General features: G+C 37.9%; 1 protein-coding gene and 1 non-coding gene across 4 annotated transcripts in view; one reads left to right on the top strand and one right to left on the bottom strand.

Annotated features, from left to right (window-relative positions):
* Positions 1 to 13,590, top strand: part of LOC122710145 (proline-rich protein 2-like) — a 46,368-nt gene extending 32,778 nt beyond the window's left edge. For all 3 annotated transcript variants that reach the window (XR_006345830.1, XR_006345834.1, XM_043927738.1), the window contains one exon: positions 13,369 to 13,590. Coding sequence is in view for 1 of the 3 variants with exons in the window: in XM_043927738.1 (XP_043783673.1) it covers positions 13,369 to 13,531 (163 nt within the window). In the remaining 2 variants the exon portion in view is untranslated. The remainder of the gene's footprint in view (positions 1 to 13,368) is intronic.
* LOC122673086 lies at positions 10,992 to 11,098 on the bottom strand. The gene has a single exon (XR_006334578.1). It is a non-coding gene; the product is annotated as a U6 spliceosomal RNA (small nuclear RNA).
* Positions 13,591 to 14,134: the final 544 nt, after the last annotated feature.

The following is a 14,134-nucleotide window of genomic DNA, read 5'->3' on the forward strand; positions in this document are numbered from 1 at the left end:
ATGAGATGGTAGGCTAGGATAAGGATGTGCATGTGTGCTACATCACTTCAGTCATGTCCGACTCTGTGCGACCCCGTGGACTGTAGCCCGTTGGTTCCTCTGTCCGTGGGATTCTCCAGGCAAGAATACTGGAATGGGCTGCCGTGCCCTCCTCCAGGGCATCTTCCCAACCCAGGGATCGAACCTGCATTTCTTATGTCTCCTGCACTGGCAGGTGGGCTCTTTACCATGAGCGCCACCTGGGAAGCCCAGGATAAGGACGTTGGCAATAAAAAATTCCTATTTGGAAAAGAAAAAAGAATTGGAAGGGCTTTCCTGGTGGTTCAGTGGTAAAGAATTCACCTGCCAGTGCAGGAGATATGGGTTCAATCCTTGGTCTGGGAGGAACCCACATTCCATGGAACCACTAAGCCCATGTGCCACAACTATTAAGCCTGTGCTCTAGAGCCTGAGAACCACAACCACTGAAGCCTTATGAATAAAATTAAAAAAAAGTTTTTTCTTTTAATTGGAAACACAGCAGCTAATGGTCTATAGCATTGACCAATTCCTGTAAGACCAGGTGTGACATCTGCTTGCCCTGGTGAAGGAGTGACTTTTAGGCCAAACTCTGGTTCTACTCTCTGAGAACTCTCTTGTCCATTGTTCCCTCTGACCCCTAGTTTTGTAAAGAATTTGACACTAGAGAGTCTGGCACTTCAAGTCCATGTCACCTTGAGAATTTGCTTCCTGCTGGTACAGGGCACAGTTGGCCCCTTTTTGAGCGAGACAGCCCAAAGTCTCACAGGCCATTGCATCTACGTCAAAACCCAGGACCTCTGGCCAATGCACAGTCTTTTCCAGAGTGTGCTGGAGGCTTAATCATCTATGCTAGGAGATAGCACTCACCATCTTTCTCCAGTTTCATCTGTTAGAACTTTCCATGTGGACAGACACACCTGGCTGCAAGAGACCAGGAAATGGAGACATCAGCTGGGTAGCTGTGTCTTCAGCTGGAACTCAGGAGTCCTGTTTGGAAAGATATGGATGAGGGATGCTTGTTAGGCTCAGTCACGCTGACACATGAGTTTGGACATAGAACACAGCACGTTTCTGTGACTAACACACACATATAAATGCATGCACGCTTCCACAAAGCTTCTGTTGGTGGTCACAGACTAGTTGCTTTGGAAAGATGGGTGACATTTAAGCAACAAAATTAAAAACATAATAGTAGAACTTCTTGTTCTTTAATTATTATAAAATTCAATTATATTGCAATGAAACTGAAAGAAAAAATAAATAAAAATAAAAACATGACAACTGAAAAAATGAATTCAAAGGCTACTAAAATTATGAGTTTCTTTCATTCTCCTCAGAGTTTGTTTAATATATTGCACAGAAGAAAAAGAAAAGGATTAGAAAGGGACTTGGAGAAGACTCTTGAGAGTCCACTGGACTGCAAGGAGATCCATCCAGTCCATCCTAAAGGAGATCAGCCCTGGGTGTTCATTGGAAGGACTGATGCTGAAGCTGAAACTCCAATACTTTGGCCACCTCATGGGAAGAGTGGACTCATTGGAAAAGATGCTGATGCTGGGAGGGATTGGGGGCAGGAGGAGAAGGGGACGACAGAGGATGAGATGGCTGGATGGCATCACCGACTCGATGGGCATGAGTTTGAGTAAACTCCGGGAGTTGGTGATGGACAGGGAGGCCTGGTGTGCTGCGGTTCATGGGGTTGCAAAGAGTCGGACACGACTGAGCGACTGAACTGAATACTATATAAAATGCATATTATTGAATGGTGAGAGTATGAAAATTTTATTTTTCTCTATTTTACAATTGTATTATTATAGAAATATATTTCGTTCATAATCTGAGCAATATAAAAGATAAATTAACTAATCAATAATTCTTTTCTTGAGATTGGTGAACATGTTTCATAAAGTGTACTCAGCCTAGCTTCCTATCTGCATTTGTATACATACCAAAATAGCAAAGATCAAGCAATAATAGTTATTATTCATTGAGTATTTGCTATGCTCTAAGCAATTCACTGCGTACATGAATTAACTGATTCAACACCTGTAATAACCCTATAAGATACATATTATTTTTTATTATTTCTGTTTTATAGATAAGGAACCTGAAGCACAGAGAGGTTAAGGTACTTGTGCAAAGCTCACACAGCTGATGATAATAATAGCAGAGTGCTTGCTATAAACACAGTTCTAAGTGCTTTATATGTAATAATACCATTTAATTCTCATCTGTGTGATAGATGGTGGCATGGTCCCCATTCACAGATGAATAAACTGAGGCCCAGAATGGTTTAGTAACTTGCTCAGAGTTACATAGCTAGTAAGAGGTAAGGCTGGGATTTGAATCTGGACAGCCAGGGTCTAAGTCCATGCTTGTAAACTTTACATTTTTTTATCTATTTTTTCTCAAATTTTTGTTTGCTTGTTTTTAAACTTTACATTCTTAAACATTAATATTCACAACCTGAACTTGTATGGTCAAGTTGATGAGCTGATCTTCTCAAACAAAGGGGTCCTGGCAGAGATGCCTTTGAGAAGAATAAGACCTGGTGAAGCTTCTGAGACTGTGGGGTCATTATGTGTGTTAGGCCTGAGGATTTGAGTTCCACTGTGGAATCTAGCTGGGTGCATCCATTCACAGCAGGGTGGAAAGACTACGAGGAGCGCAGGGTTTGAATTACAGCAACCTGAAAGCGAAGCGAGGTCCTTGCCTGGAAAGCAAACATCAGAATGCTTATTCAAAAAGCAAAGCCTGGATTTGTCGGGCTCTCTCGAGAGATGCCATCATTATTGAAGGCCTTCTACCAGCTGGCTGCTTGTGCTCAGCAAAACCTAATGATGCTGACAGGTCACATAAGCTTGCACTAATGGGCTCGTGTTTTATTTATTCAGGTGCTGATTTGACATTTCCCAGCCCGATGAATCTATGGATTTGGAAATAACAGGGTCCTCTCTCTATATATGTGATGTTATCTATCCAAATGAAGGAAATGAGAGACAGGAAAGGCTAGATTCCCTGCAGATAACTCTCACAGTTTACAAGAAGAATTCAAATGTTACAAAAAGCATTAGCCAAAATTTAAAACACAAATCATCAGTCTTTAATATGATATATTGCAAAGAAATTTCTGGCACTGAAAGTCTCTCTTTAAGCCACACTTGCACACAGCGCCAACTAAATAATGTAACAGCATCTGGACTCCTTCTAAATCGAGTATGAAATTATGTATTTCTCCCATGACACAGATTAGACCAAAAGGCAACATTTCCTAAAGTAAAAAATGAAGAGTAAATTAAGCGGTGGCTAAGAGAGTCTCTCTTGTGCTTTTTTCCTTTTATTTTTAAAAACATCTTTAAAAAATATCTAGTTAAGTAAAATATACATACGGCAGAGTGAAGAAATCATGGATGTTTATTTTGACACATTTTTATGCAAACCCAAATAACCACCACTTAGACCCGAAACAAGAATGCCACTATGTCCTCAAAACCTTCATGCTCTCTTTAAATCCTCCTCTCCAAAATTAATCACTATCTTGACTTCTTTTAAAAATTTTTCTAATTTTAAAATATAGCACAGGGATTTCCCTGGTGGTCCAGTAGTTGAGACTTTCCCTTCCAGTGCAGTGGGTGTGGGTTCAATCTCTGGTCAGGGGAGCTAAGATACCTCATGCCTCACTGACAAAAAAAACAAAACAAAAAATGAAGCAGAAGCACTATTGCAAAAATTCAGCAAAGAATTTTAAAATGGTCTACATAAAAATATATGGCACAGATACACATATAATATCAAACAATTATGTCTAATAAAGAATTATTATAAGGTGAACACTTGCAACTACCACCTATATCAAGGGATAAAACTTGACGAACCACCCAGAACCCACCACATACCCCATTTTTCTAGAGGGAAGACAGAGGCTTACCTGTAAACAGGTAATATAACAATCATTTCCTTGCTTTGATTTATAGTTTTATAGTGATTTTTATATATGTATATATATATAAATATATACTCATGCAATGCAGGAGACCTGGGTTCAATTCCTAGGTGGGGAATATCCCCTTGAGGAGGAAATGGCAACCCACTCTAGTGTTCTTGCCTGGAGAATCCCATGGACAGAGGAACCTGACAGGCTACATTCCATGGGGTCGCAAGAATCAGACACAACTGAGCGAGTTCACCACCACCACCATATATATATATACACATACCCATATACATACACTATATACACAACTATATATGCACTATATACACAACTAACCAGTTGTGTATCCCTAAACAATAAAGGTTATTTTTGTCTGTTTTCTAAAAAAAATCTCACTTAAGCCTCTTTTAATGGAAAGATTGCCTCTCTATCATCATCATTACTTGTGCATTGTATCTGTTGAAGAAACTGGATCTTTGTCTACATAGAGTTTCCTATTATGAAGTAATCTGACTCACAATTTCAAGCCTAATATGATCAAGCCTGTAGTTCCAGGCGCCAATTTATAGGAAATGCAGGGACTTCGCTGGTGATCCAGTGGCTAAGACTCTGAGCTCCCAATGCAATGGGCCTGGGTTCCATCCCTGGTTGGGGAACTAGATCCCACATGCTGCAACTAACAGTTCATATGCCACAACTATAGATCCCTCATGTGGCAACTTAAGACTCAGTGCAGTCAAATAAACAAATAAAACAAATATTTTAAAATATATGAAATGCAAAGGACAGGAGGATTTATTAAAATACTCATGGAGATGCACTCAAGACTAATATCCAGTATAGCTTCTGTAAACAAGTGATGAGAAATGCCTAATTTTTTTTCTTTTGGAAAAACCAGTATTAAAAATAAGGAATTGACTCTCTACTGTCCTTCAAAGATAGCCAAATTCCTAAAGAATCGTTATGAACCCAGGTATTTAAACTGCACATTAGGGTGAAAATAATTACGTTAGAATTCCAGAAAACAGGCTGGCACATTGAAGAATATATAAATTGGTTTTCAAAGTCTTTCCTAAACTAGTGTAATTTTTTTTTTTCAGAGAGATAAACTTTCTTATTTATGGGTCATTGAAAGTATTTTAGTCTTTTTATGCTGATGATCATCTTGTCCATCTTCAAGTTACTCCTGTGTCCTTTTGATAATATTCTTGTGGTCTTTGGTATTTTACCTGCCATGATGAGATGCACTAGGCTTGTTTTATATATTTCTTGCCCAAGTCTAGAATTAGCTATTTCTTCAAGAAGTTTTGATTTCTTTAAAGTTGAAAGTGATATTTCACAATCATGTCCGTGGGTAGGTCAGTGTTACTGTGCGTTGTCAAGTGGACAGACTGACATTAACATACGTTAAAAAACCCTCATGTGTGTGCAGTCAGTCGTGTCTGACTCTTTTCGACTGCATGGATGGTAGCCTGCCAGGCTCTTCTGTCCTTGGGGTTTTCCAGGCAAGAATACTGGAGTCAGTTGCCATTTCCTCCTCCAGGGGACCTTCTCAACCAGGTATCACACTCACATCTCCTGTGTCTCCTGCATTGCAGGCGGATTCTTTACCACAGAGTCACCTAGGAAGCTCATTAAAAAAGTCCTCACGAGGTCAAACTAATACTTTCAATTCAAATTCAGTTCTATAAAACTTTTACTTAACCTTTTCTGTCTTAAATCTGAAATCTTTTCTTCCATACTAAGAATAATTGTCAAGGATATTGAAGATGCCAGAATTAGACTATCACACGAGTGCTCACTTTATCCCATCTAACTACATAATAGTCCCAGGTTAGAAGGGCAATAGTACCAGTACCAATATGATTAAGATTATTTTGTGCGTCTGTTCTCTCTGTTTTCCTCCTATTTAGAACACAGTTATATAGCTAAGACATAGAAACAGCCTAAATGTCCACTGACAGATGAATAGATAAAGCAGATGTGGTATACAAATATAATTTTAAAATACATATATGTTTATAATTTAAATATAAAATTTAATTTATGATAATTTATTATTTAATTATATTTAATTATAATTATATTTATATAATTATAATATAATATAATTAATGTAAATAATATATTAATTATATTAATCTCAAAAATATACAAGCAGCTACTGCAGCTCAATTCCAGAAAAATAAATGACCCAATCAAAAAATGGGCCAAAGAACTAAACAGACATTTCTCCAAAGAAGACATACAGATGGCTAACAAACACATGAAAAGATGCTCAACATCACTCATTATCAGAGAAATGCAAATCAAAACCACAACGAGGTACTGTTACATGCCAGTCAGGATGGCTGCTATCCAAAAGTCTATAAGCAATAAATGCTGGAGAGGGTGTGGAGAAAAGGGAACCCTCTTACACTGTTGGTGGGAATGCAAACTAGTACAGCCGCTATGGAGAACAGTGTGGAGATTCCTTAAAAAACTGGAAATAGAAGTGCCATATGACCCAGCAATCCCACTCCTGGGCATACACACCGAAGAAACTAGATCTGAAAGAGACATGTGTACCCCAATGTTCATCGCAGCACTGTTTATAATAGCCAGGACATGGAAGCAACCTAGATGCCCATCAGCAGACGAATGGATAAGGAACCTGTGGTACATATACACCATGGAATATTACTCAGCCATTAAAAAGAATTCATTTGAATCAATTCTGATGAGATGGATGAAACTGGAGCCCATTATACAGAGTGAAGTAAGCCAGAAAGATAAAGACCAATACAGTATACTAACGCGTACATATGGAATTTAAAAAGATGGTAACAATAACCCAATATGCAAAACAGAAAAAGAGACACAGATGTACAGAACAGACTTTGGGACTCTGTGGGAGAAGGCGAGGGTGGGATGTTCTGAGAGAATAGCATTGAAACAAGTATACTGTCAAGGGTGAAACAGATCACCAGCCCAGGTTGGATGCATGAGACAAGTGCTCAGGGCTGGTACACTGGGATGACCTAGAGGGATGGGATGGGGAGGGAGGAGGGAGGGGGGATCCAAGGCTGATTCATGTCAATGTGTGGCAAAAACCACTACAATATTGTAAGTAGCCTCCAACTAATAAAAATAAATGAGAAAAAAATAAAAATAAAAAATACATATATATTTATAATTTAAATATAAATTTAATTTATTAAAATTTATTATATATTTATAAATTTAATATATAAAATACACATATAATATGTAAACATATAAATTAAAATTATATTTATAATTTAAATATAAAATTTAATTTATTTTTTATTTATCAACATATGTATATACACACACATACACAATGGAATACTACTCGGCATAAAAAGCATGAAATAATGCCACTTGTGGCAACATGGATGGATCTAGAGATTATCATACAAAGCGAAGTAAATTAGGCAGAGAAAGACAAATACCATATTACTTATATATGGAATCTAAAATATGATATAAATGAGTTTACCCATGAAACAGAAACAGACTCACAGACATAGAGAACAGACTTGTAGGTAGAACAACCATGAGGTAGGATGACATTGTTCTGTGCCGTGTTCAGTCACTCAGTTGTGTCCAACTCTTTGCGATCCCATGGACTGTAGCCCACCAGGCTCCTCTGTCCCTGAGATTTCCCAGGCAAGAATACTGGAGTGGATTGCCATTTCCTTCTCCAGGGGATCTTCCCAACCCAGGGATCCAACCCAGGTCTCTTGTGTCTCCTGTATTGGCAGCCGGATTCTTTACCACTGTGCCCACCTGGGAAGTCCCGAATAGTTTTATTACACCTTCTTTTTTTTTTTTTTCCTTTCCGCTAAAAAAAGAATTTGTTCATATATTTTTAAATGGATGTTGGGGGGCATCAAATATTTCGGGTATTTAGAGTCCACCAGATATGTTTAAGAATGATGTAATGGTTTAGTTTAAAATATCAAAATTTACAGTAAGCCAGAAATTATATCTTTTGCAAGTATTTAAATTTATGATGGAAAACTTAGATATCAACTTAGAAATGAACAAGGGGATATGTAGCTTTTAAAAATTCTTTCATGGAGTCCATTTCAAAATGTCTGAAGACCACTTGCTCATATAGTATGTTTGGTGATAGGGCTCAAAACTTCAACCCTCCATCCTAGTTCTCCTGAGAACCTGGTATCACCCACCATCAGAATCTTGAAAAAAAAATTTTTTTTAATATATTTGGCTGTACTTGATCTTAGTTGAGGCACACAGGATCTTCAGTAGCAGCAAGTGAGATCTAGTTCCCTGACCAGGGATTGAACCTGGACCCCTGCATTGGAAGAATGGAGATTTAGCCACTGGACCACCAGGGAAGTCCACACCATCAGAATCTTAATACTTCCAATTCAGACACTGGTTTCCCAGAGTTTTTGTTGTGTAGTATCTCCAGACATTGCCACCTTTCCCTCAGAGGGCAAAATACCCACAGATTAAAATCACTGGATTTGAAGTTTATCAGTTCTATTGATCTTTGCAAAATACCAGTTTATGGCTCCATTGATTTAGATCATTGTTTTTGTTTGTTTGTTTGTTTTTTGGTCTTCTGCATCTCTACTTGCTTCTCTCATAGTTCAATTGGTAAAGAATCCTCCTGCAATGCAGGAGACCCGGTTCGATTCCTGGGTTGGGAAGATCCACTGGAGAAGGGATAGGCTACCCATGCCAGTATTCTTTGGCTTCCCTTGTGGCTCAGCTGGTAAAGAATCCACCTGCAATGTGGGAGACCTGGGTTCGATCCCTGGGTTGGGAAGATCCCTTGGAGAAGGGAAAGGGTACCCACTCCAGTATTCTGGCCTGGAGAATTCCATGCACACTGTATAGTCCATGGGATTGCAAAGAGTTGGACACAACTGAGCAATTTTCACTTTCACGTGCATCTCTACTTAGTGTATGTATTTTTTCTTCTAATTTTTTGAACATATGAAAAATTATTATATAACTGTTCAGTCCTTGTCTGCTAATTCTAACATCTGTATCAATTCTGTGCTGGTTTAGAGTTGATTTATTTTCCTTCTCAACATGGGTCATATTTTCCTGTTTCTTTGCCTCCTTAAGAAATTTTAACAGGAAACTTAACATTATGAATTTTACTTCATTTCATGCTGGATAGATTTGTATTCCTATAAAAATTCTTGAGCTTTATTTTGGTATACAGTCAAGTTACACGGACACAGTTTGATTCTTTGGTTCTTGCTGTTAAGATTTATTAGGTAGGACCAGCATGGTGTTTAATCTGGAGCTAGTTATTTTCCACCATGGAAGCAAGATTCTTCTGAGTGCTCTACTTAAAGCCCCATGAATTATGAGATTTTCCTGACTGGCTCTTAGGAACAAGCACTATTTTGAGCCTCAAGTATGCTAAGTGTGCTCTCCCCTTTAATCCAACTCCTGTTCTCAGCCTGGAGTAATTGTCTCACACATTTATGCTGAGTTTTATTCCGCTGGGTACCTCTGCGACTGTTACTCCTCTCTGGTACTCTGTCTGTGAATTCTAGCCACCTTGGACCCTATCCTCTGCCTTCTAGTCTCTGGGAGTCTTCCATGGTCTATTTGGGGTCCCCCACCTGATGCTGCAGCCTGGAAGTGTTTTCAGGGCACAAACTAGTCAGTTACAGTGTTCATCTTATTCGTCTTTTCATCTCTCAGGGCTTACTGTTCTTTGTTGCCTGATATCCACATGTATTCAAAACCTTGTTTTATGTATTTTTCCGGCAACTAACAGTTATTTCAGTTGGGAGGTAAATCTAGTCCCTTTTACTCCATTTTAAAAATGTAAGGCTATATAAATATATTTTAAAATGGAAGAAATGTATGTTCTTAGAAGAATGCTATGCTATCGCTCACTCAGTCATTTCTGACTCTTTGCAACCCCATGAACTATAGCCTGCCAGGCTCCTCCGTCCATGGGATTTCCCAGGCAAGAATACTGGAGTGGGTTGCCATTACCTTCTCCTCTTAGAAGAGTAGAACTTAACAAATTCAACTAAGCAACTGGGAAACATAAAGAGGTATTTGGCTACAAAATAAGTTGAACACAAATCTGTGCATAAAGTAATATCTGGATCAGATAGTTTTATAGGCAATATTTATAAATTATTTAAAGAGCTGATAATTATAGTCTTCTACAAAATGTTCTAGAGAGTAAAAATGAAGGAATGTTCTCTACTTTATTATACTAATATAACTTTGACTCTAAAACCATTCAAGGATAAAATGAGAAAAAAAAGTTTTAGGCCAATCTTGCTATTAACTCAGATGCACAAATTCAAAATCTATCAAGGTTACCTATTTTAAAATATGAAATCTAATTATGTCATTCTTCTGCTTCATATTGTTCAATGGTTTGTCACCATATTTAGAACAAAATCTAAATTCCTTACCATGACTTACAAGATTTGTTCCCTAATCCTCTTGCTCATACTTCCTCCTTTTTATAGTGTCCTTCTTATACATCTAGTTCTTTTACAATTCACAGATTTTACACTTAACTCTTCCCCCATCCCAGCCAGCTTCATTGCCTAGATCTTCACATGCTATGCTCCTAATACCATTTCTTTTCTTTTTATTTTTTTATTGAAGGATAATTGCTGTACAGAATTTTGTTGTTTCCTGTCAAACCTCAACATGAATCAGCCATAGGTTTACATATATCCCCTCCCTTCTGAACCTCCCTCCCATCTCCCGCCCCATCCCACCCCTCTAGATTGATTGATACAGAGCCCCTGTTTGAGTTTCCTGGGCCATACAGCAAATTCCCATTGGCTCTCTATTTTACATATGGTAATGTAAGTTTCCATGTTACTCTTCCATACATCTCACCCTCTCCTCCCCTCTCCCCATGTCCATAAGTCTATTCTCTATGTCTTTTTCTCCATTGCTGCCCTGTAAATAAATTCCTCAGTACCATTTTTCTAGATTCTGTATATATGTGTTAGAATACGATATCTATCTTTCTCTTTCTGACTCACTTCACTCTGTATAAAAACATACGGAACGCTTCATGGCTTTGTGTGTTATCCTGGTGCAGGGGCCATGCTAATCTTCTCTGTATCTTTCCAATTTTAGTATACGTGCTGCTGAAGCGAGCACTCCTAACAGCATTTTGATTTAAGTTCAAGTATCACCTCTCTGGGCTTCCCTGGTGGCTCAGATAGCAAAGAGTCTGCCCGCAATGCAGGAGACCTGGTTCGATACCTGGGTCACAAAGATCCCCTGCAGAAGGGAATGGCTACTCACTCCAGTATTCTTGCCTGGAGAATTCCATGGACAGAGGAACCTGACAGGCTACAGTAGTCCATGGGATTGCAAAGAGTCGGACATGACTGAGTATGCACACACATCACCTCTTTAGAAATTTCTTTCCTGTCCACCTTAGCTCAAGTATCCTCCGCTTCTGCTGTCCTTCTGTTTCTCTCTCTTCTTCCTTTACTTTATCTTCTTCAAGGAACATACTTATTACTATGTGGTTAGTATTTTTATTTGTCTTTCTCATTGTTACTAGTATATAAGTTCCAAGAGAAAAGGGACTTGTTCATTGCTATATTCACGGCATCAAGAACTATGGTTGATTCATAACATGGTTTAAGTAAAATTTAGGTTGAATTAATGGATGTAATGTTGTTGTTGTTGTTTAGTAACTCAGTTGTATCCGACTTTTTGTGACCCTGTGGACTGCACCATGCCAGGCTCCTTTGTCCTTCACTATCTCCCAGAGTTTGCTCAAATTCATGTCCACTGAGTCATTGACGCTATTGAACCATCCTACCCTCTGTTATCCCTTCTCTTTTGCCTTCAGTGGCTATCATACCTCTCAAATACTTGTTTCAAGGTTAAATATTGTAAAGCTGTATTTTTTCTTTACTTAAATGAATTAATATTGTGTGATGGTGGACTTCTCAGGCATTCCAGTGGTTAAGAGTCTGTGCTTTCCCTGGTTGGGGAACTAAGATTCCACATGCCTTGAGGTGTGGCGAAATGAAGAAAATAATAAAAATTAAAATTAAAAAAAAAATATTGTGGGATGTTGTAGCATAAGTTTGTTAAGTGGAAGATTTAATTGTAACTTATGGTAAACTCTGATTCTTGAGAATTAGGGTAAACCATTGTCTTTAATTATTTTATGAAAATTTTCAAACACATGCAAAATGGAGAGGATGATTAGCCACATACATTATATCCATTATGTATTTTAAACAATTATTGTGTTTTTGTCCCATTGGCTTAATCTACTTTCCTCTTCTCCTAAAGTGTTCTAAATGTACTTAAATGTATATAATGGTCATTCTTTCTTCCATAGATCAATCAACCTACAAATACAGATAATTTTTTTATCTAACTACAATGACATTATTCATATATAGCATAATAAATAATAATTCTTTGGTGCCTTCTGATACCCAAACCATAATCAGATGTCTTCAATTGTCTCAAAAATATTTTTACATTTGACTCATCCGAATGAGGATCCAAAAAAGAAGTTAGCAGAGATTTAGTTGTTCAGTGTTTAAAAAATATCCAGAACAATCTCCCACCACTTTCCCCCATGATATTTACTTGTTTCACAAGTTGGGCCAGTTGTCCTGTAGAATGTCCCCTCTGGTTTGTCTGCTTTTCCTAGTGGTGCCTGCCATGTATCCTTCTGTCACTCATGATTCCAATTCTAGAGCTGGATTAGGTTCAGCTTCTGTGTGTTTTGTATTACATCACAGCAGGTCGGCTTGTCCAGCCTTTACTGATGCTAAGATCCATTACTGTTTTCAATGGGTGATAACTTGATATCTTATTTGTAACTTCCCCATCAAGTTCTCCTCTAATCACCTCACCCATGATGATGTTCGACTGAGTCAAACATTTCATGAGGGGTTGCAAAATGATGATTTAAAAATTATTATATTTACTCATTCATTGACTTGATATTTTTTGAAAACAAAGATGTTTCCTTATCAACTAAAGCAATTTGGTTATCCTGAAAATAGGATAAATGTTGAATCCGTGTACTTTATTTGCCAGTCTTTGGATTAAAAAGTCCATGCCTTAACTTTCCTACTTGTGCTTCAAGGGTCAGGTTTTTGTTTTTGATGTTGTTTTAATTTTCCTTTTCTTTCTTTTTATCATTAAGAACTATGAGTTTGAAAAAATTCAATGTGTTTGAATAAATTGCTTTGAGTAAATTTTTAGATGCATAAATTATCCCATTCTTAATCAAAAGGAGTCACTTCATGTTGATTTGGGTGCCCTTTGATGATGACCCTTTTGTCTTAGTTTCATCTTTAAAAGCTTTTGGTTTTTGTCATGAAAAATCTTTCTGAACTTGAGAAAAGTTTGAATTATAGACTTTTCATGAAGTCTCTTTCTTCTAGGAACGCATGGAAATTTGGACTAACTGTGAACAAAATGTTGCCAAGAAGATGTCCCTCCGGATTTCTTGTAGTGACTCATCTGCACATCAGCAATAGAAGTATTAATATTTTAAATCTTTTTTCTTTTGTGTGCTCAATGTTTTATTCAGCAGATATTTATTGAATGCTTAATATATTCTATTTACTATTCTACTTGCTGAATAAACAACAATAACCAATCTAGTCAGAGCTCCCGTTGATGTGAAATTTGCACTCTAATAAGAGAGATGGGAAACTAATAATATAAATAAATGAGTACATTATGTCTTAAACTGACAAATGGTAAGAAAAAAATAGCAGAGAAGAGAGATAGAAAGTATGTGTATGAGAGTCAGTGGAGGGGTATTAAAATTTTAGATAGTGTGGCCAGGGCAGGCTTCATTGGGAAAGTGGTATTTGGGTAAAAATGTGAAGGAAGTGAAGGAGCAAACCACATCGAAACCCAGGAGAGGAACATTCAGCCACAGTAACATGTTCAGAGGTTCTACAGTAGGAACATGCCCAGTGTCTCCAAGGACTGGCAAGACCAGTGTGGCTAAAACACAAGATATAAGTGGAAGCAGGCAGAGGGGTCAAGAGTGATGTGAGCAGACCACACAAAGCCTTTGGGTGGTCATGAGAGTATGTTTTTTGCAGATCTCCCACTGCAGAGTGTCATTGGTCAAAGGCTCCAGTGGCTGTGTGCTCAAACCCACTGATGTTTCCCAGGGCTGCTTCCTTAGATGTC

Source organism: Cervus elaphus, chromosome 16 (genome assembly GCF_910594005.1).
Source record: "Cervus elaphus chromosome 16, mCerEla1.1, whole genome shotgun sequence".
NCBI lineage: Eukaryota > Metazoa > Chordata > Mammalia > Artiodactyla > Cervidae > Cervus > Cervus elaphus.